The sequence below is a fragment of the Aquarana catesbeiana genome, linkage group LG04 (genome assembly GCF_042186555.1).
Source record: "Aquarana catesbeiana isolate 2022-GZ linkage group LG04, ASM4218655v1, whole genome shotgun sequence".
Classification (NCBI taxonomy): Eukaryota; Metazoa; Chordata; class Amphibia; order Anura; family Ranidae; genus Aquarana; species Aquarana catesbeiana.
The window spans coordinates 210,573,147-210,596,426 of NC_133327.1; the positions used below are offsets into that span (position 1 = coordinate 210,573,147).

The window sequence follows — 23,280 nt, forward strand, 5'->3', positions numbered from 1 at the left end:
TCAGCTTCTAACTTTAGCTTGTTTAATTAAGCTTTAGCAATAAAACCTGGAAGCTGATTGGTTTCCCTGCAGAATTGTGACACATTTTGCCCTCTATATATGACTGTACAGTAACCAATTTTTATACTAAATATTTCTCTGTGTATTTTTGTGTCTATGCACATGAAAAGTCCCATATTGTCCTCCATTTTCTTTTAGTTCTTTATTAAGGGATGTTAGTGCCTTAGACTTTGTGTAAACTGGTCTTGTCCATGCAATTTCCACAGTTTTGTTTCCTAGGGTGGTTTAAACACCCATATTTGTTCTATGGGCAACACCAGTACTTTTCTGTGGTGGACACTGGGGTTTCATATGTGAGTATGTTATTTGAGATTCCGTTATTGATATAACTCACATATAAATATTTATGTATTATTTTTTGCATTTTTTAAAAACTTTTTTATTTGGAGGGAGCTCACCATGACTGACTATTGTGGCAAGTAGGGATGAGCCCAATGTTTGAGTCGAACATCGGGTGTTTGCACGTTTGACGAATACCGAACATTATGGGGCGTTCGTGGGAAATTCCCATAATGAACGTGGGAACGCCCTATAATGGCTAGACCGTCAATGCACTGCGAGATCGCAGTGCATTGATGGTTGCTGATTGGCCAAAGCATGCACCTGGCCTGCATGATTTGGCCAATCACAGCATGCTCTGCTGTGAGAGCCATGATTGGCCAAAGGCAGGGTGCCTTTGGCCAATTATGGCTCAGGGGGCCGAGTCCAAGTCCCCTACTATGTAAGGCTGCTTACACGGCAACCGTACATAGTTTTATGAATGAGAGCAGCAAAATGACATTTGTAAAGTAAAAAACGTCATTTAAAACTGCTCGCGGCTGTAATGTATTGCCGGATCCCGGCAATATACATAAAAATCATTGAAAAAAAACGGCATGGGTACCCCCCAGTCCATTACCAGGCCCTTTGGGTCTGGTATGGATTTTAAGGGGAACCCCGCTCCAAAATTTTAAAAAAATTGCGTGAGGGTGGCGTAAACGGGTGACCCCAGCCCCTCTGGCATTACGTGATGTCACATGACAGAAGGGGGCGGGGTTGCCTGTTTACGTCACTGGGTGGCCCCGCCCTCATCTATATAACAGCTGTCATTGCAAAAGGCCTGCAGTCGGCGGAAGCCTCCCATCAGGGCAGAGTTTTTCCGGTTTTCTTTTTTCCTTGGGTTGTCGGCACTGTCATCGAATATAGTTACATCATGGGACACTTTTTTTTTAATAATAAAACATTATTAAAAGCCAGCAGCTACAAATACTGCAGCTGCTGACTTTTAATAAATGGACCCCGGAAGTGGGTGCAAATACCTGTATTAGACAGGTATCTGCACCCCCCTCCCCCCTAAAAGGTGCCAATTGTGGCACCGGAGGGGGGGAGGAATCCGATGAGCGGAAGTTCCACTTTAGGGTGGAACTTCACTTTAAGAAACGACTTGTACCAAACTGTCTACTGTAATTTTTACTATTTTGACACTTTTTTGGTGAATGTGTAGGGGTACAATGTACCCGATATCCATTCACAAAGGGGGGAATCTGGGGGTCCCCTTGTTAAAGGGAGCTTCCAGATTCCGATAAGCCCCCCACCCACAGACCCCCACAATCAGAGGGCAAGGGTTGTGGGGAAGAGGCCCTTGTCCCCATCAACATGGGGACCCTAAAACACCCTCCCCATGTTGAGGGCATGTGGCATGGTACAGTTCAGGAGGGGGGGGCGCTCTAATCGCCCCCCCTTTTCATGCGGCCTTCCAGGTTGCGTGCTCAGATAAGGGTCTGGTATGGATTTGGGGGGGTCCCCCACACCATTTTTTTTTCATTTTGGTGCAGGGTTCCCCTTAAAGGACCCCAACGCTAATTTAAAAAAAAAAAAAATTGGTTCAGGGTTCCCCTTAATATCTATACCAGACCTGGCGGGCCTGGTATGGATTTTGGTGAGACCCCCACGCAATTTTTAATTTTTTGGTTCAGGGTTCCCCTTAATATTCATACCAGACCCAAAGGGCATGTTAATGGACTGGGGGGGAACCCATGCCGTTTTTTTCAATTATTTTTATCTATGTTGCCGGAATCCGACAATTCATTTTAGCCGCAAGCAGTTTTAAATTATATTTTTTCCTTTAGAAATTAAATTTTGCTGTGGTAAACATGGGAAAGATGCGCTACTTTACAGGCATACTAAGGACACCCGTCAGGCACAATATTTAAAGGAATATTTCATTTTTATTGTTCCACTTTAAGCATTATTAAAATCACTGCTCCAGAAAAAAACGGCAGTTTTTCAAAACTTTTTTTTTTATTGATACATGTCCTCTGGGGCAGGACCCGGGTCCCCAAACACTTTTTAAGGCAATAACATGCATATAAGCCTTTAAAATGAGCACTTTTGATTTTTCATGTTCGTGTCCCATGGACTTTAACGGTGTTCGCGTGTACGCACAACTTTTTTGCCTGTTCGCAAGTCCTGGTGCGAACCGAACCGGTGGGGTGTTACATAGTTACATAGTAGGTGAGGTCGAAAAAAGACACAAGTCCATCAAGTCCAACCTATGTGTGTGATTATATGTCAGTATTACATTGAATATCCCTGTATGTTGCAGTCGTTCAGGTGCTTATCTAATAGTTTCTTAAAACTATCGGTGCCCCCCGCTGAGTCTACCACCTGTGGAAGGGAATTCCACATCCTTGTCGCTCTTACAGTAAAGAACCCTCTACGTAGTTTAAGGTTAAACCTCTTTTCTTCTAATTTTAATGAGTGATCACAAGTTTTGTTAAACTCCCTTCCGCGAAAAAGTTTTATCCCTATTGTGGGATCACCAGAATGGTATTTGTATATTGAAATCATATCCCCTCTCAGGCTTCTCTTCTCCAGAAAGAATAAGTTCAGTGCTCGCAACCTTTCCTAATAACTAATATCCTCCAGACCCATTATTAGCTTTGTTGCCCTTCTTTGTACTCCCTCCATTTCCAGTACATCCTTCCTGAGGACTGGTGCCTAGAACTGGACAGCATACTATAGGTGCGGCCGGACCAGAGTCTTGTAGAGCGGGAGAATTATCGTTTTATCTCTGGAATTAATCCCCTTTTTAATGCATGCCAATATTCTGTTTGCTTTGTTAGCAGCAGCTTGGCATTGCAGTCCATCCCTTCTATAGTACTGGTTATCGACTGAGAAGTCGGCAAGGTCCTCCAGGAACTCAAACCCCTCCTTACTACACCAGCTCTTCAGCCACTTGTTTACTTCCCTAATCTCCCTCTGTCTTTCTGGTGTGGCTCGATGTACCGGTAGTATTCCTGAGACTACTACCTTGGAGGTCCTTTTCCTCAATTTAGCTCCCAAGTCCCTAAAATCGTACTTTAGGACACTCCACCTGCCTTTGACTTTGTCATTGGTGTCAACATGCACCATGACAGCTGGGTCTTCCCCAGCCCCTCCCAGTAATCTGCCCACCAGATCCGTGATGTGCCGAACCCGAGCGCCCGGTAGACAACATATAGTTCGGCGCTTCAGGTCTTTGTTACAGATTGGCCTCTGTCCTTCTAAGAACTGAGTCCCCTACCACCAGAATCTGTCTTTCCTTTCCCTTCGCTTCCCCCCCACTCTCTCACTGAAGGAGTTCTTCCCCCGGCAGCTAGGAGAGTCCCTCAACTCCAGCAGTGGTGGTCCCTGACTTGTTTCACCAATGTCACTCAATGGAGCGTACTTATTGGGATGCTCCAAACCCAGATCGGTCACCTGGCACTTCCCCCTCTACCCTTCCTGACTGTCACCCATCTACTCTTTCTTAGTGCCTGCACCTCTTTGTCTCTACCCGCCTCTGTGCTGGCCCCTGCCAGCACCTGCCGTGTACGTTCCTGACTCACCTTTAGTATGGAGGGACATCTCAGTGCGGACAGTTGCTTCTCCAGATTCAGAACCTGGGCTTCCAGGGAAACAATGTGGTTACATTTTACACAGCAGTATTCACCCTTGATCGGATGATCAAGGAACGCATACATGCCGCAAGATGTACAACGAGTCGCCTCTCCACACTCGCCGGGCATCGTACCTATTAAATTTAATGAGGATTGGGGATTATACCCTGTCCAAATTACCTAACAACTAGCTTCCTGACACTAATACTGAACAAGACAATGCACAGGTACTCAACAAGACAATACACAGGTACTCGCAGAACTACATGCACTCACAGACCTACATGCACTCAAAGAACTATGTGGACTCAGAGAACTATGTGCACTCGCAGACCTACGTGCACTCGCAATACACAAGCACACAATACACAAGTACTAACGATAAACACACACTACTCAGACAACACTCAGGTACTCACACTACACAGGTACTATGACCCCTATTATAACTTCCTGTTTTCAAATCTGGTTTTAACTCACCACTTAATCCAGTTCCACTTGGACAGAGTTCCAGCAAACTGAAAGATGAGCAGGCTCAAAATGAGTTCTACAGAAGGTTATATAGGCCTTAAGCACTGGTGACCAATTAACCACTCCCCTTAATTAGTAGGCTGAAGGAAGCAAGGAATGGGAGAGGTTTGCAACGGAGGTTCAACAGGACCGCTCCGCTCCAACACTGCCTTTTCTAAGACGGATGTTGATAGGTTCTTTTCTAGACTTCAAAGACAGGTTGAAAAAAAGACGTGGGTGTTTTGGTACCAACAGTACTTTGACAAGGACATTGGAAATAGAGGGGACTACAGATACAAATTTTCCTGAATATAAGAAAAGTAGAACCTGAGGTCAAAAAAGTTTGCAAATTAAATCTACAGTCATGTTCTTTTACCATGATGCAGATTTTGCAAAACCAATATGATGCTGATATCACAGACCTGGACAAGGAGCTATGGGCTTGGCAGGATGAACATGCATCCCTGACCTCCTCCCTAGGTTACACAGATAGAGACAAAAGACTGAAGGAACATCTTACCAAATATTCCACGAATCTCAATAAATCTAAAGAGAGCAAATTTATTAGAGACAAAAAGGCTTATGATGAGGAATTGGCATATAAGTGGTCCCAGGAGTGTTTCCACCGCCGTAGGACATTATAATCTGGAGTTACCTGTAATTAACTATGAAAGAACTGAATCTGACATTTCCTCTCTGTCATCTGTGTCCTTTGCACCAATAGGTCCCCATCTTCACGGTTCCACAAACGCATTTAAGAAAAGAAAAAACAAGGGAGAGAGTACTATCCCTGGGCACCCTACTGTAGATAGATGCACATCCCTAGAGATAAATATGCATGTTCCAATCGCTTGAACAATTGCACAATACCAGATACAATGACTTTGAGTACCTCACTAAGTAAGGTTTCACTTTCTTTACCCACTTCTTTGGCACCCACCACTGCACAATTTCAATCAGCGACGTCCAGTTCACAAAAGGTAAGTGAACTCAAAATCACTGCCTCTGGTTCACAACCTGACCTTCGTAACACACCTAATTTCACCAAGTCAAAAAAGACACTGGCTGTGACACAGACACTACCCAAACACATACCCAGACCCAAAAGTAGAACAGCCCGACCCCCACCTAGTGGAGGAGGGTCGGAAACAATATGAGATTATCTTATCCTCTCTCAACCAATGTGCAACCAGGAAGTGTCCTTGACCGCCAGGTCCTCAGGACCCAGCGCATCACGGATCAGGGTAAAAGTCCTTACATTAGTGCCACTACAGTACACATCAGTGCCACTACAGTGCCCATCAGTGCCACTACAGTGCTTGCCTGTGCCATACAGTGCCATCAGTGTCACTGCAGTGCTCTACAGTGCCACATCAGTGCCACTACAGTGCCCACCAGTGCCACTACACTGCTCATATGTGCCACCAGTGCCACTACAGTGCTCTACAGTGCCACTACAGTGCCCATCAGTGCCACTACAGTGTCCATCAGTGCCACTACAATGCACATCAGTGGCACTACAGTGCTCACCTGTGCCATGCAGTGCCATCAGTGACACTACAGGGTCACATCAGGGCCCATCAGTGCCACATCAATGCCACGACATTGCTCATCTGTGCCCTACAGTGCCACCCGTGCCACTACAGTGATCATCTGTGCTCTACAGTGCCCATCAGTGCCACTACAGTGTCATCAGTGCTCATCTGCACCACTACAGTGCTCTACAGTGCCATCTGTTCCATACTATGCCATTGGTGCCACATCAGTGTCACTACAGTGCCCATCAGTGCCACTACAGTGCTCGCCTGTGCCATACAGTGCCATCAGTGTCACTGCAGTGTTCTACAATGCCACATCAGTGTCACCAGTGCCACTACAGTGCCCACCAGTGCCACATTAGTGCCACTACAGTGCTCTACAGTGCCACATCAGTGCCACTACAGTGCCCATCAGTGCCACTACAGTGTTCACTTGTGCCATCAGTGCCACTACAGTGCTCTACAGTGCCACTACAGTGCTCTACAGTGCCCATGAGTGCCACTACAATGCACATCATTGCCACTACAGTGCTCATTTGTGCCATACAGTGCCATCAGTGACACTACAGGGTCACATCAGTGCCCATCAGTGCCACTACATTGCTCATCTGTGCCCTGCAGTGCCACCTGTGCTACTACAATGCTCAACAGTGCCACATCAGTGCCACTACAGTGCCATCAGTGCTCATCTGCACCACGACCGTGCTCTACAGTGTTACTACAGTGCCATTACAGTGCCCATCAGTGCCACTACAGTACTCATCTGTGCCCTATAGTGTCATCAGTGCCACCTGTGTCACTACAGTGCCACATTAGTTCCACTACAGTGCTCATCTGTGCCATCAGTGCCACTACAGTGCCCATCAGTACCACTACAGTGCTTATCAGTGCCACTACAGTGCCACTAGAGTGCTCATCAGTGCCACTGCAGTGCTCATCAGTGTCATCAGTGAACTACAGTGCTCATCAGTGCCACTACAGTGCCCTATTAGTGCTCATCAGTGCCCATCAGTGAGTGCTCATCAGTGCCACCCTATCATTGGATCCTCATCAGCGCCTGTCAGTGCCCCCCCATCAGTGCACATCAGTGCCAGCTAATCAGTGCAGCCTCAGTGAAGTGCATCCATGGACTGACTCAGAAGCCTTTCCTTCCCGGAGTTTGTTATCCCTTACTTTGATGTAAGTGTGGATTATATGCTTTTGCACCTATTAAATACCTGCACTCAGAGTGACTTTTCTTTTTGTTTTTTTCTTTAGTGAAGAGCATCAGCACCCACCAGTGCACCCTCATCAGAACCCAGCAGTGCAGCCTCTTCAGCACCCAGCAGTGCAGCCATATTAGACCAGCCTCATCAGCACCCATCAGTGCAGCCACATCTGCCCCAGTGTCCATATTGCAACCGTTTGTCACCAAAGCACAAAGTCACCAGTATAGCAAACATTTTATTTCCAGGGAGGAGGCATACCCACTTCTGATTCTGATTGTAAGCAGTGGGTATGATACAGAATCGGAGGAAGAGGAAAGTGTGCCCATGAAATGAATGCATTCTGGCGAAGAGCAGTGGCATCAACCAGCAGCTCAGTACCATCAATGATTAGCTCAGTGGCATCCACTAGTAGCGCAGTGGCATCCAAGAGAAATGGAGTACCACTGCAAGAAATGCCAAGCTCTAGTGGGGTGTCATCTCAGCCCCAATGGTTCAGGACCCATCCCAGACTTCCCTATGCCCTTCAAAACCCCCTATGGCTTCCTCTTAACTAAGGAGCAGCAAACATCCCTACTTTTACCACACAGCCAGGGGTCCAGGTGAACACAGAGAATTTTGCTTCTATTGCATTTTTTTATGTAATTTTTACCCAAGACCTAGTGCAAGGCCCAGTGCAACCTCTATGCACAACAATTTATATTGAGCAAACCCAGGTTCAAGTTACCCCCATCCCAATGAGTGGAGAGAACTAACAGTGGAGGAATTTAGAATATGGCACTCACAAAAAAAAGAAATATACTCCTATTGGTCCACCAGCCTAATTCACCACATGCCAGCCTACTCATCCATTATGCCATGATCAAGATACCTAGTGATTATGTGTTTCCTCCATTACAATGAGAACACCCAGTGCCCTCCCTGAAATGACCCAGCATATGACAAATATATAAAATTGGGCAACTTATAAAAACAATTCTCTGAGAAATTTGCCCATTCATTTACCCCCAACCAAAATATCTTCATGGATGAGTCACTTGTCCACTTCACAGGCAGGCTGGGCTTCAAGCAGTTTATCCCCAGCAAAAGGGCCCAATATGGGGTGTAGCAGGGCATCCCAGAGACAGGCGGGAAAAGTGCTGTTTGGTGTTTATACATCTCCCAGGCTCCTTTCAGACACGTTCAGGGATCTCTGATGCATGATCCAATTCAGGTCTTGGTCCTCTCCCCCAGGCCAATTTATACTCACCTGCGACAGACAGCCAGTGCTCTTGGCCTGGGAAATCAGACAACTCCTGTCTGTGAGAGCAAGAGGTTGGTAAAAGCTAACAAGCTGTATATGTGGAAGCTGGCAGGCTGTAGGCTTGCTCAGCCTGGTAGTGAGGGCCTGTATATTTTGTATACTTAGTGCCGACACGGTTAGGTTTTTGATTTGCTATTATTGTTCATGTTTGTTTTCTGAGATACTATACAGCACCTGTATATAGACGTGTAAATATCACAAATAAACACTGCACTGTTTTGTGACTACCTTCTTGCATTTGGTATCTGTGTCTGAGAGAATGCTTATACCAGGGAGCTTTGTACCTGGTACCTGTTCCCCAGCTTACAGGGGTTAAACTCTACAAATTATGTGACAGAGCCACGGGGTACATCTATGCCTTCCTGGTGTACGAAGGGAAGGACACCCAGCTGCAACCCCCTGAATGCCCAGAGTACATTGGAGCCAGCAGAAACATTGTTTGGGAGCTGTAATTCACTCCTTGAAAAGGGTTACCATCCATATGGAGCGGCACCCCCCATAGGAGCCGCCGAGTATTGTGGTCTGTCTGTCACCCTGCCTCAGCCAGGCACACACTTCTCACTCATGCAGAGATATGAAAGCAGTCCTTGCACTTGTCTTTATGTTTTATTGAGGGGAATTAAACTTGGATAGGGATGGGGGCTTATGAGATGCCCAGGTAATCAAACATTAAAGATTGGGACTTCTATATACACCTCTGTATATACAATTTCCTCTTCTCCTCCTGCACATCACTTCCTTGCAGAGTATCACTCCTCACTCCTCCTGCACATCACTTCCTTTCTTGCACTCTCCAGACTAGCTAGCACTGTATGCCTGACACTGGCTCAGCCAGGCCCAAAGCAAAGGCCCTTTACAGGCAGGGACCACAGGCCCCTATAGTGTAGCAAAAAAAAAAAAAAAAAGGTTCCAGTTCTAGCTGTCCCTGTGGCTACTGCTCCTAGAACCACCTTTTCAGGCACTGCCAGCCATCCTGGCTGCAGCTGCCCCTTTCCACTGCCCGTGCATCCTCCAGACTTGCTCTTCACCCATCTCAGACTGTTGCATCTCAGTCCTCTCAGGCACGCCTCCCAGTCCTCCTGACAGTGTGTACATTCACCATCCCTCCTGGCTACCTCTGTGGATCTCCTGAAAGCTTGCCCGGTAGTGTTCTGTCCTCTCTTGCTCCTCCTGTACCTTCTGTCCAGGTGGGTTTTAAGAGGGTTCCATCCGCACCTGAACCAAGGCCCAAGGTCACCCCCCCAGACTGGGGAACTCCCTCAAAGGCCCCGACAGCCTAACACTCCATCTCCATTCTTCCACCCGGTCAACTCCTTCCCAGCTGGGCTGACCCTGGGTATTTAAGGAGGCCTGCCCCCTGCCAATCCAACTTGGGGATTGGTCAGGGCTCCCTAGAATACCCCAGATGGCTCCACCTCCCCTCTCCACCTCTCTTTCCAGAAAGTACCAGAGGAGTCTGGAAAGAAGGGGGAGGTCCTAGTGACACCACCTGTGAGTCACCCAGCACTACTCTAGGTCACTCCCAACCCAGATCACCAAAAAACACCAACAAAAAAAACAACATTACTGTTCTAGCACACTAGAGGGTGCTACATATATGTGGATAATTACTGCCCAAGTTTATCCCTCTTCCACAATCTTCCATGGAAAGACTCCAGCATGTGGTACAGTAAGAGCCAATAGAAAGGGCTTCCCACAAAGGCTTGTTAATGAAAGACTACGACGAGGGGAGTGAGTGACTTTGTGGAATGAGGAGATATTGGCTGTCAAGTGGAGGGACAAACAAAACTTTTACATGCTCTCATCAATATATAATGACACCGACATGGTAATCCCCTGAAGGAATGGCACAATCCAGAAACCAGCATGTGTCCAGGATTATAATTTGTTTTCATGGGGAGAGTCGATGATCAAATGATCCAACCCTACCTTCCCACAAGAAGAACCCACCATTGGTATAAAAAAGTCTCTTTATTTCATTCAGTTTGGCCATTTCTAATAGTTAAGTGATTTAAGGTAAATCCACAAGACCTCTGTATCCTATCTTCATTATCAAGAAGAAATTATCACTGCCCTTTTGTACCCTGAAGACCCACCAGAAAGCATTTGCTCAGATTCAGAGAGCAGACTCCACATACACCTATTTCCTAAGAAACTCCCTCGTGAAACAGGCCAAAGACGTCAAAATTAATTCCGGGTGTGCTCCAGAGTTAGAAGAGACACATCGTATTATTGTCCCCAGTGTCCTTCCCAACCGGGCCTCTGTAAAGGTGACTGTTTCTGTCGTCACCATACTTCTCTACATTATTAGTGAAGTATGGTAAACGTAATTCTCAATTCCTGTCATTTACCTCCACACTCATTATGCCACTGCACTGAATTGTACATACCTCTGCCTGCTCTGAAACTGACCCTGACCTGTTATATGACCATGCTTTTGCCTAACGATAAAATGTACATACCTCTGCCTGCTCTGGAACTGACCCTAGACTGTTTATTAACCACATTTTTTGCCTGCCTCTTGGACTGATCTTTTACCCTGCTACTGAGACACAGGGGTCTCACATATGCGAGGGGCATATTTTCTGGATGAAGAAAACTATTTTTCTCATTCCCGGATTAGGGTCTGGAAACCAGAGGATTCAAAGAGATTTGAGTGGGAGAAGCCTTTATCCCTGTCCCCATTCTTTCCTGACCTCCGGCTGCTCCCTGTACTATGGACCATGTAACTGCCTACTACCAGGAACAATATTTTGACACTGCTGGCAATATCTCTACCTGCACTGAACCGGGACTGTGTATGGACAGTATCCATGCCTGCTGCCTGTACTGATTATGGACAATATTCCTGCCTGCTGCCTTGACAATTCCGTTCGCTGTCGCTGACCACGTCCCTGCCTGCTGCCTGGACCAATGCTCTCCTGTGGACAACTGCACTACTAAAACCACAGTTAATCTTTTGTTTACCCTTTGTTCAGCAGAATTTATTTTGGGGTGTAATTCTTGGTATGTGCATGCTATGTGTTAGAAATATGAAGGGATTTCAAAAACGTGATAGGTTGTCAGGAAATTAGATGTGTAATTTACTTCCGTAAAAGACCTGACAGTGCTCCTTGGATGTTGGGCCTCTGTATATGGCCAGGCTGTGTAAAAGTCTCACACATGTGGTATCATCTTACTCAGGAGGAGTAGCAGAATGTATTTTGGGATGTAATTTGTGGAATGCACATGCTGTGTCTTAGAAATATCTTAAGTTGAATCTCTAAATTGTCAACTTTGTGTAAAACAAAATGCATTTTTATTTTCTTTCCACATTTTCCAAAAAAATTTGGAAAAAAATGACATGTTCAAAAGCCTCATTATGCTTAAAAGAATATACCTTGGGGTGTTTGCTTTCCAAAATGGGGTCATTTTGTGGGCGTTTCCATTGCCATGGTGCTCCAGGGCCTTCAAATGTGTGATAGGTTGTCAGGAAATTATACAGTACGTGTAATTTTTGCTCCTAGAACACTTGGAGGTGCTACTTGCATGGTGGGCCTCTGTATGTGGCCAGGCTGTGTAAAAGTCACACACATGTGGTATCACCATACTCAGGAGGAGTAGCAGAATGTATTTTAGGGTGTAATTTGTGCAATGCACATGTTGTGTCTTAGAAGTATTTTATAAATGAACAACTTAGGGATCCTAATAGATGACAGATTGAGTAATAGCACGCAATGTCAAGCTGCAGCTACCAAAGCAGGCAGAATATTAGCATGCATAAAATACTCTAGGGATAAAACTATAATTCTTTCACTTTTAAAACTCTGGTTAGACCACATCTGGAGTATTCTGTCCAGTTCTGGTCACCTGCCCTCAGAAGGGATGTGCTGGAGCTGGAGAGAGTCCAAAGAAGGGAAACAAAATTAATAAGAGGACTGGAGGACCTTAATTATAAGAAGTGGCTGAAAACACTAAGTTTTTACTTGCTGGAGAAACAACGCTTGAGGGGGGACATGAAATTGATCTACAAATACCTCAATTGGTTTCCCAGCATAGGAAAAAAACTATTCAGTCCCAGGGAGTGTATGAGGACACAAGGCCACACATTGAGACTGGAGGAGAAGCGGTTTAACCTTAAACTGTGCAGGGGGTTCTTCACTGTCAGGGCAATAAGAATGTGGAATTCTCTCCCACAATTGGTGGTGGCTGCGGGGAGTATGGATATTTTAAAAAGACTCTTGGGTGTAAATCTTAAAAAACACAACATACAAGGTTATGGGAAATTATTATAGACACTGACACATGTACACCTACACAGGTTGAACTGGATGGACTATTGTCTTTCTTTCAGCTTTGTAACTTTGTGTAAAAAAAATGGGTTTTCATTTTTTTTTCTCTACATTTTCCAAAAACTTGTAGAAAAAAATGACATGTTCACAAGACTCATTATGCCTCATAGAATATATGTTGGGGTGTTTGCTTTACAAAATGGTGTGCTTTCCAAAATTTTGTGGGCGTTTCCATTGTCTTGGTGCTCCAGGGCCTTCAAAAGTGTGATAGGTTGTCAGGAAATGATATGTGTAATTTATGCTCCTAGAACACCTGGAGGTGCTACTTGCATGTTGGGCTTCTGTATGTGGCCAGACTTTGTAAAAGTCTTACACATGTGGTACTGCCATACTCAGGCATAGTAGCAGAATGTATTTTGGGGTATAATCTGTGGTATGTACATTCTGTGTGTTAGAAATATCTTATATATGGACAACTTGTGTAAAAAAAAATGTGTTTTCATTTTCTTTCCACATTTCCCAAAAACTTGTGGAAGAAATTGGCATGTTTAAAAGACTCATTATGCCTCATAGAATATAGATTGGGGTATTTGATTTCAAAATGGGGTCATTTTGTGGGCGTTTCCATTTAACTGGTGCTCTAGGGCCTTCAAAAGCATGATAGGTTGTCAGGAAAGTATAAGTGTAATTTATGCTCCTAGAACACCTGGAGGTGCTACTTGCATGTTGGGCCTCTGTATGTGGCCAGGCTGTGTAAAAGTTTCACACACATGGTATCACCATATTCGGGAGGAGTAGCAGCATGTATTTTGGTGTGTAATTTGTGGTATGCACATGCTGTGTTTTAGAAATATCTTATAAATGGACAACTTTGTGTAAAAAAATGCGTTTTCATTTTCTTTCCACATTTTCCAAAAACTTGTGGAAGAAATTGACATGTTTAAAAGACTCATTATGCCTCATAGAATATAGATTGGGGTATTTCTTTCAAAATTGGGTCATTTTGTGGGCGTTTCCATTTACCTGGTGCTCCAGGGCCTTCAAAAGCATGATAGGTTGTCAGGAAAGTATAAGTGTAATTTATGCTCCTAGAACACCTGGAGGTGCTACTTGCATGTTGGGCCTCTGTATGTTTTCCAGGCTGTGTAAAAGTTTCACACACAAGGTATCACCATCATCGGTGAGGAGTAGCAGCATGTATTTTGGTGTGTAATTTGTGGTATGCACATGCTGTGTCTTAGAAATATCTTATAAATGGACAACTTTGTGTAAAAAAAATGGGTTTTCATTTTCTTTCTACATTTTCTAAAAATTTGTGGGAAAAAAATAACTGTGTTCAAATGACGTATTATGCCTCATAGAATATACGTTGGGGTATTTGCTTTCAAAATGAGGTAATTTTGTGGGCGTTTCCATTTACCTGGTGCTCCAGGGCCTTCAAAAGTGTGATAGGTTGTCAGGAAAGTATAAGTGTAATTTTTGCTTCTAGAATGCCTGGAGGTGCTACTTGCATGTTGGGCCTCTGTATGTGGCCAGGCTATGTAAAAGTCTATCTAGAAAGAAAAATTTGCGCTAGGTGTACAGAAAAAATATGTGACAGAAAAATGTGAATGAAATTATATTTAAATATCCTGCAGCTGAAACACTATAACCCTGATAGGGGGCACAAAACAAAATGTATATACAAAAAGTGCAGCGCTGGAAGACTACTACTACAGTAGACAGTGAAAATTATATTCAAAAGAAAAACAAAAACCTAAATACTGACAAACCGTGCACATTAATATTCCACTAATTATCTGATAAGGATCAGTGGGTATCGTTCATAAGGAAATAATAGTAAACACCAATTCAAATGTCATAAAAGACGTGCTTAATTATAATATAGTGTCCACAAAATACATGTGTGAATGTTCCGCTGGGTAAATCCGTGACTTCCACCATTGACAGAAACCGTCACCACAGAAAAGATGGAGGCTTACCAGACAGCCCTTATGAGACAGCATAAGATATCCTCCTCTTATGGATGTTGTCCTCCCTGTAGATGGTTCCTGATTGAGAGCGCTGTAATGGTGGTTTCCAGACTGAACCTCAGCAGTAGAGGGGGGGGGGAGGAGGAGGGGAAATCCCCTCTCAGCGATGATGAGAATCTGGTATTGCAACACAGATATTTATACGCTCACTCTCGTGGTCAGAGAGGAAGCTCGTAACAGACTGCCGCATCAATCCCTGTGCGGGTGTACATTCATATGTGAAGAAAATTCAGGCTGCCATTATTGCTCTCAGATCTTCAGTCTTCCCCAGGGCTGTGATAATCTCTTCCTGCTCCGCCCGCTTATACACAGTATAGGCGGGCGGAGCAGGAAGAGATTATCACAGCCCTGGGGAAGACTGAAGATCTGAGAGCAATAATGGCAGCCTGAATTTTCTTCACATATGAATGTACACCCGCACAGGGATTGATCCGGCAGTCTGTTACGAGCTTCCTCTCTGACCACGAGAGTGAGCGTATAAATATCTGTGTTGCAATACCAGATTCTCATCATCGCTGAGAGGGGATTTCCCCTCCCCCTCCCCCCCCCCCCCCTCTACTGCTGAGGTTCAGTCTGGAAACCACCATTACAGCGCTCTCAATCAGGAACCATCTACAGGGAGGACAACATCCATAAGAGGAGGATATCTTATGCTGTCTCATAAGGGCTGTCTGGTAAGCCTCCATCTTTTCTGTGGTGACGGTTTCTGTCAATGGTGGAAGTCACGGATTTACCCAGCGGAACATTCACACATGTATTTTGTGGACACTATATTATAATTAAGTACGTCTTTTATGACATTTGAATTGGTGTTTACTATTATTTCCTTATGAACGATACCCACTGATCCTTATCAGATAATTAGTGGAATATTAATGTGCACGGTTTGTCAGTATTTAGGTTTTTGTTTTTCTTTTGAATATAATTTTCACTGTCTACTGTAGTAGTAGTCTTCCAGCGCTGCACTTTATGTAAAAGTCTCACACATGTGGTATTGCCATACTCAAGCATAGTAGCAGAATATATTTTGGGGTATAATCTGTGGTATATACATGCTGTGTGTTAGAAATATTTTATATATGGACAACTTTGTGTAAAAAAAAAATGCCTTTTAATTTTTTTCCCACATTTTCCAAAAACGTGTGGAAAAAAATGACATGTTCAAAAGACTCATTATGCCTCACAAAATATACGTTGGGATGTTTGCTTTCAAAATGGGGTCATTTTGTGGGCGTTTCCACTGTCCTGGTGTCCTGGTGCATTGTCAGGAAATTATAAGTGTAAATTATGCTCCTAGAACGTCTGCAGGTGCTACTTGCATGTTGGGTCTCTGTATGTGGCCAGGCTGTGTAAAAGTCTTAGACATGTGGTATCGCCATACTCAGGAGGAGTAGTAGAATGTATTTTGGGGTGTAATTTGTGGTATGTACATGCTGTGTCTTAGAAATATATTATAAATGGACAACTTTGTGTAACTTTCTACATTTTCCAAAAACTTGTGGAAAAAAATGACATGTTCAAAAGACTCATTATGCCTCATAGAATATACGTTGGGCTGCTTTCTTTCCAAAATGGGGTAATTTTGTGGGCGTTTCCATTGTCCTGGTGCTCCAGAGCCTTCAAAAGAGTCATAGGTTGTCAGGAAATGATATGTGCAATTTATGCTCCTAGAACGTCTGGAGGTGCTACTTGCATGTTGGGTCTTTTTTCCTTTAGAAATGTCATTTATGATTGCAGCTGTAATGAATTGTCTGGTCTCGGCACTATAGATGAAACTCATTGAAAAAAAACGGCATGGGTCCCTCCCTCCCAGTCCATTACCAGGCTCTTTGGGTCCGGTATGAATATTAAGGGGAACCCCGAACTGAAGCATTGATACATGTTCCCTGGGGCAGGACCCGGGTCCCCAAACACTTTTTATGACAATAACTTGCATATAAGCGGCTTTCGACTTTGCCGGGAACACTGCATATTGTTCGGTGTTCGCCTAATGTCTGAACAACCAAAGTTCGGCCAGAGCTTATGCTCGGGCTGTACCTAGTCAGTACATCAGGTGTGATCAATTTTCAGTGATTGGCACTGTAGCTTGTAGAATCTATAACCTTCACAAATACCATATAATATACACGTATTTGGGTTATTTTTACCAAAGATATGCAGCAGTAACTTTTGGCCAAAATGTATGAAGAAAAATTACTAATTTGCTAAATTTTATAATGGAAACAAAGAAAAATGGAAAAAAATACAGAACAAAATGTTCAGACTTTTTTCATGGATAGCGCAAACAAAAAAAACTGTGGTGATTAAATACCACCAAAAGAAAGCTCTATTTGTGTGAAAAAAAGGACAAAAATGTCACATGGGTACAGTGTTGCATGACTGAGTAATTGTCATTAAAATGTGAGAGCACTGAAGCTGAAAATTGGCCGGGTTAGGAAGGGGGTATAATGTGCACGGGGTGGAAAGGAGTATATATAGACCTGCAGGTCGGCAGTCTGGCTACTGGAGCCCTTTGATCCACAGATATATGTTTAAGCTCAGTTGCTGGAGTTGATGTGATTGTCTAGATGTGGCCAGTCTGGCTGTGTATTTGAGCATATTTTGTGATGCCGTGCTGTTCCTTTGTACACAGAGTGGGGTTTGCCTCTGGACCATTATTATATTGTCTGACCAGCTGCTAGAAAATTTGTTTGCCCAACTAGTGGAGTGTTATCAGGTACTGCTTATCTCAAATGTTTAATATGGAAGTAAATCATAGATTGCCTTGAATTCAATAAGTGACTTTATCGCAGGCAATGATTAAGAAAGGGTTTCCGCGCTCACAGACTCAGGTGTGCAGCCTCCCCTTAGACAACCCCCCTGGGGGGTGACTTATAGTAATAGAGAATTTTAGAATAGGGGTAAATGGCGCTACCTCTATTGGGGTATCTGTTGTGATAATTGTGCTAAATGTGCAACTAAGAAAAGCCACTCAACAAGGAAACCTCTAATTGATGAATGTGTTCCTAAGAGCTTATAAGCTAAATAAACCGTGCTAGTGTGTATAATCAAAGGGTGTTCATATCTATATCTGAGGTGCCTGCCAAATGAGTACAATATATAATAGAGGCACCTATATAGCACACATCCCCCCCTGTTGCATGAAAAGGGACCTATTGTATAGAAGTCCCCTCTGCAGTTGGTGTAGTGAAAAACTTATTAGTCATTACATACAAAGTGAAAAACTCATATAACCAAAAAGCATAAGTTAGTAACCTTCATCCATCCACCTCCAAATTAGTGGTGATGAGAGGTGTATTAAATCTTAAACCAATACACCATATATTATAACATAAATAATAAAAAATAAATAATAATAAAAATCTAACGAGTGTGAAAAAATCTGAAAACCCACATATAAAAATATATATATATATAAATATATATATATATATAGTGTTCCAGCAATATGTTTAGTGTTCCAGCAGTGTTCTTATGATTAGTGACTTTCGTGAGAAAAAAAAAAAAAAAAACGAAAGTCACTAATCATAAGAACACTGCTGGAACACTGTATATATATATATATATATATTTTTTTTTTTGCTGGAACTATATTCTTTTGCTGGAACTATATATATATTTTTTATGTAGTTTATGTTTAGTTGCACATTTAGCACAATTATCACAACAGATACCCCAATAGAGGTAGCGCCATTTACCCCTATTCTAAAATTCTTTATCGCAGGCAAGTTTGTTCAACTTATATGGCTGTGATGTGTGTGCACCTTTATTAGGCCCCTTGGCTGCCATCTTGTGGACATACAGTCTCCCTGCATGCTTTCCAACACAGATGTTAGAAGTGAGTGCTCATTATTGATTAATTTGATAAACACAGGAACTTAAGCTTGCAGTATTATACAATAGAGAAAATACTAGGACTCTTTTGGTAAATGCATTATGAACTGTGTATTTTTTTGAATCTAGATCCATATTATAATCATTGCGGTTCTATACTGTTCTCTGCGGGAGATGCGACTGTTGGGCTCTTGGCCCCACTTGGTGGATGCACGTTGGCATTCCTGGACAGACACATTTCATATTTTACAATAACTCCTTGCCTCTTCATCATTTGGAGGTAGGGGTCCTCTTTTGGGAGACTATTTTTCGATAGGTGAATGTAGCCTTTATGGTCACACCTGTATAGTAAACAAATTATGTGGATATAATAATGTTTGTGTGATATTGTTTTGATTTATTTCTGTTTATTTTGCCAAGGGTATCACCATGCATTTTCCTGAAGAAGCCTGAATAGGAGAAACATGTTAAAAGATTTCCCCAGTGGGAGGATCCTTTCGGCTCAGTGCACAATTGCAGTGAAACCCAGTAAGTATTACCTATAACAGACAACGACTTAAGCAGCCACTATAAACATTAAATAAAAAAAAATGCATAAAATACATGTTATTAGCAACACAATGGTTAGCAACATTAGCATCGCTTAATCTTTGTGACACCAAATATCTATTAGATGTGTATCTTATCCTCTGTGATCTTATTACAGTCCACCATGTGTATAAAGACAGTCTCTTTAATTTGAAAGTCTGTGGGCTCCTTTTCAAAGGTTCCGTATATCACACCGGCACCACACCACGTGAAACCTGCCCCCCTGAGGTTTGACACTCACCAGGGCTCCTTAATATACAGCCCTTTAATCACAGTGTCCTCTACAGATCACTAATAGGATGGCTCCCCACATTCACTGGTCCCTTTAAGAATCGCTGATCTTATCAAATAAAACAGCTCCACATAGCATAATCCAGTTCACATGCAAAGTTTTTAAAAACACCATCTACCCTAAAATTACACTTACAAACACATCAGAATGATAAGGCATCAATATCAATACATCAATAGCAGTTCCATGTCAGTCCTCCCCGTAGTGTGTATTACACAGTTTCTTACTAAAGCGCTCCTCGCTCTGTGGCTGTGAATGACACTCATGGTGGCATGCTGATGTCACTCCCGGTCGCCATATGGTCCCGCTTTGACTCATTTCGTCATTATGACTTTGTCTAAGGGTGTGGCCATACGGTGCGATGCTCCAGAATTTATTATCTACAGTACCTGCCGGAATGTTTAACCCCTCACTACCCTGTCTTCACTCAAGCTCACTCCAGCGATCACTGCCAGGAAAGGCTCCTGAAGCAGATCAGTGGGGACATATCCGGACTGCATGAATCTGATACCTTTATTTGCATATTACCCAGTTTTCATCCTAGGCAGCATCAATTCATAAGCTTATTTCCATATTAAATATAAACAACATCATATGTGTTATACTGACCTGTATGAAATAAAAAAATATAATAACAAAATTATATTAAAAGATCTTAACAATACCCTTGGATAACCTTAAATTTATAATTGATCACACTATTAAACAGAATAGGATGTGTACATTATTACCAACCATAATCCATTAAGAAGATAGACTCCCCCTCAAATTGATACTTTAATCATATATACATACTTATTTTCTATTGGACATAACCTACCTATTTCTAATATGCATATGTCATGCACATTACCCTAATAATCACTAATAAAACAGTTTATATCCAGTTCTATGTGCATTCCTCTTGGTGACAAAGTATCAGTTAAGTATATCCATTTGGTTTCACATTTTGATAGTTCTCTAACTCTTAAACTTCTCCAAAAAGAGATGGACTCTGTCAATTCCCCAGAATCTCAAACCTGATGGGTCCCTGTTATGACATTGTTTAAAATGTAAGGAAACACTATGGTCTTTAAAACCTATATTAATATTGTGTATATGCTCTGCAATGCGCTTCTTTAAGGGTCTTTTTGTGCGCCCAATAGACATGAAGCCACAAGGGCATTCCAGCACATGAAATAAACTTTTATTTGGAAGTTTTTATCATTAGATGTAGGTCTAAAACTATTTAGACCCCTGAACGTCCTGAAAACCTGTCGGCATGCCTTACACCACCTACAGGCAAAAAAAACGGCTTTGTCCCAGAACAATCGGGGTCTATTGGGTGGATTCAACACTATTTTAACAACTCTATCCCCAAAACTAGGGGCTTTCCTGTAAATAAATTTAGGATGCCCAGGTTTAATGCTTTATCAATACACAATACATGTGTCGCCTGAATATATTTTCAACTTCAACCTCCAACCCATATATGATCTTTATTAATATTCCTTACTTTATTATCCCTCAAGCAATCGGGGCATTTCTAACACTTCCTGTATGATTCCATCTAACTGACAAGAATCATAACCTTTTAGAATGAACCTTTCCTAAATTACTTGGGACTGTGCAGTAAAGTCACTCATAGAGGAACAGTTCATTTTCACCCTCATTACCTGACCTTTCAGTGTGTTTTTCAACCATAATGGATGATGGCCACTCTGCAGGGATAAGTAACTGTTCCGATCCATCAGACACCCCCTGACAAAGTTGTAATGACGAAACGCCTCAGTTATGGGACCATACGGCGACCGGGAATAACGTCAGCAGGCCACCACTGTGGGGAGGGCTGACATGGAACTGCTACTGATGTATTGATATCGATGCTTTATCATTCTAATGTATTTGTAAGTGTGATTTTAGGGGATGGTTTTTTAATAAACTTTGCATGTGAACTGCATTACACTATGCAGAGCTGTTTTATTTGATAAGATCAGCGATCCCTGGAGGGACCAGTGAATGCGGGAAGCCATCCTATTAATGATCCATAAAGGACACTGTGATTAAAGGGCTGTATATTAAGGAGCTCTGGTGAGTGTTAAACCTCAGGGGAGCTGGTTTCACATGGTGTGGTGTCGGTGTGTGATATAAGGAACCTTTGAATAGGAGCCCAAGGACTTTCACATTAACCACATGCCGACCAGCCGCCGCAGTTGTACTGCAGCAGCATGGCACAGCTGGGCGAAACAACGTTATGTAACGTCGCTTCGCCCTTCGGCCACTAGGGGCCGGGGGCGCTCGCACGTGCTCCCACTCGCTCCCCGAGCCGATGCGAGTGCCTCGATCACCCCCAGGCTCCCACGATCACTCTGGGCACACGGAGAACCCAGAACTGTGTGTGTAAACACACAGTTTCCTGTTCTCTGAGCGGAGAACTGACAGATCATCTGTTCATACAGAGTATGAACAGCGATCTATTAGTTTCCCTGCACAGTCCCCATCCCCCTTCAGTTAGAACACAAACTAGGACACACATTAACCCCTTCACTGCCCCCCTAGTGTTAACCCCTTCACTGCCAGTGACATTTTTACAGTAATCAATGCATTTTTAATCATACTGATCGCTGTATTAATGCCAATGGTACCAAAAATGTGTCAAAATTGTCCGACGTGTCTGCCATAATGTCACAGTCATGATAAAAATCACTGATCGCCGCCATTACTAGTAAAAAAAAAAAAAATGTTAATAAAAAATGCCATAAAACTATCCCCTATTTTGTAGATGCTATAACTTTTCCGCAAACCAATCAATATACGCTTATTGATATATTTTTTTTACCAAAAATATGTAGAAGAATACGTATCGGCCTAAACTGAGGGGAAAGCGACACAGTGCCGAATTGCAAAAAACGTTCTGATCTTTGGGCAGCCAAATGGTCCGGGGCTGAAGCGGTTAAAGAGACTGTCTTTATTCACATGGTGGACTGTAAAAAGATCACGGAGCATAAGATACACATTTAATTGATATTTGGTGTCACCCAGATTAAGCACTGCTAATGTTGTTAACCATTGTGTTGCTAATAACATGTATTTTATGTTGAATAACATGCATGATGAGTGACATTATATGACTGTACAGTATGCTCTTATTCAAAATTTTTGTAATTAAATAAAAATTTGTAACAAATTTGTATACTCTTTGTATTTATGTGTCCATGCACCTGAAAAGTCCCATATTTCCTCCATTTTCTTTTAGGAAGAATTAATACATTTACAAAATGACTCCTATACAAAATTTTATAGAACTTGGGAAAGCTGGTTCGAGTTTAAACAATCTTTGGTGTATATAGGTTATATGGGTAAAGGAAATGTAATGGAGGAGGGAAGAAAGGGAGAGATGTAGGAAACCCCATAACGTATAAAATGACATAGATGAGGAATAGAACGAGCTCTGCTCATGAACCCCTTCCCCTCCTCCTCACCCTTTTTTTTCCTTCACAAGCAATTTAGAATAGTGATTCTTTTCACAGGTAAAGAATACACATAAAGGGTTTGAAGAGGTAATCATGATGGTGTTACCTTCATATTTATATGTAGGTATTGTATTTATGTTTTGTTGTATCTGAGATATTAATGTTTTTTGTAATACAGGATGTATTTTATGATGATATAATGTGCTTTGTAATTCTTTGTTAAATGAATAAAAAGAAGTTAAAATGTCAAAAAAGAAGGATTTTTAATCCTACCCCCCACCTCTCTGCCTGCATG

The 23,280-nt window shown here is 42.7% G+C and overlaps 1 protein-coding gene across 3 annotated transcripts in view; it reads right to left on the reverse strand.

Annotated features, from left to right (window-relative positions):
- Positions 1–23,280, reverse strand: part of SI (sucrase-isomaltase) — a 470,126-nt gene that overhangs the window by 155,124 nt on the left and 291,722 nt on the right. The window contains exon 49 of one of the 3 annotated variants that reach the window (XM_073626135.1): positions 18,764–18,994. The exons of the other annotated variants lie outside the window; for them this stretch is intronic. Coding sequence (XP_073482236.1) covers positions 18,989–18,994 — 6 coding nt within the window. The 3' untranslated portion in view covers positions 18,764–18,988. Of the gene's footprint in view, positions 1–18,763; positions 18,995–23,280 lie in introns of those variants that run through there. 3 annotated transcript variants of the gene reach the window in all.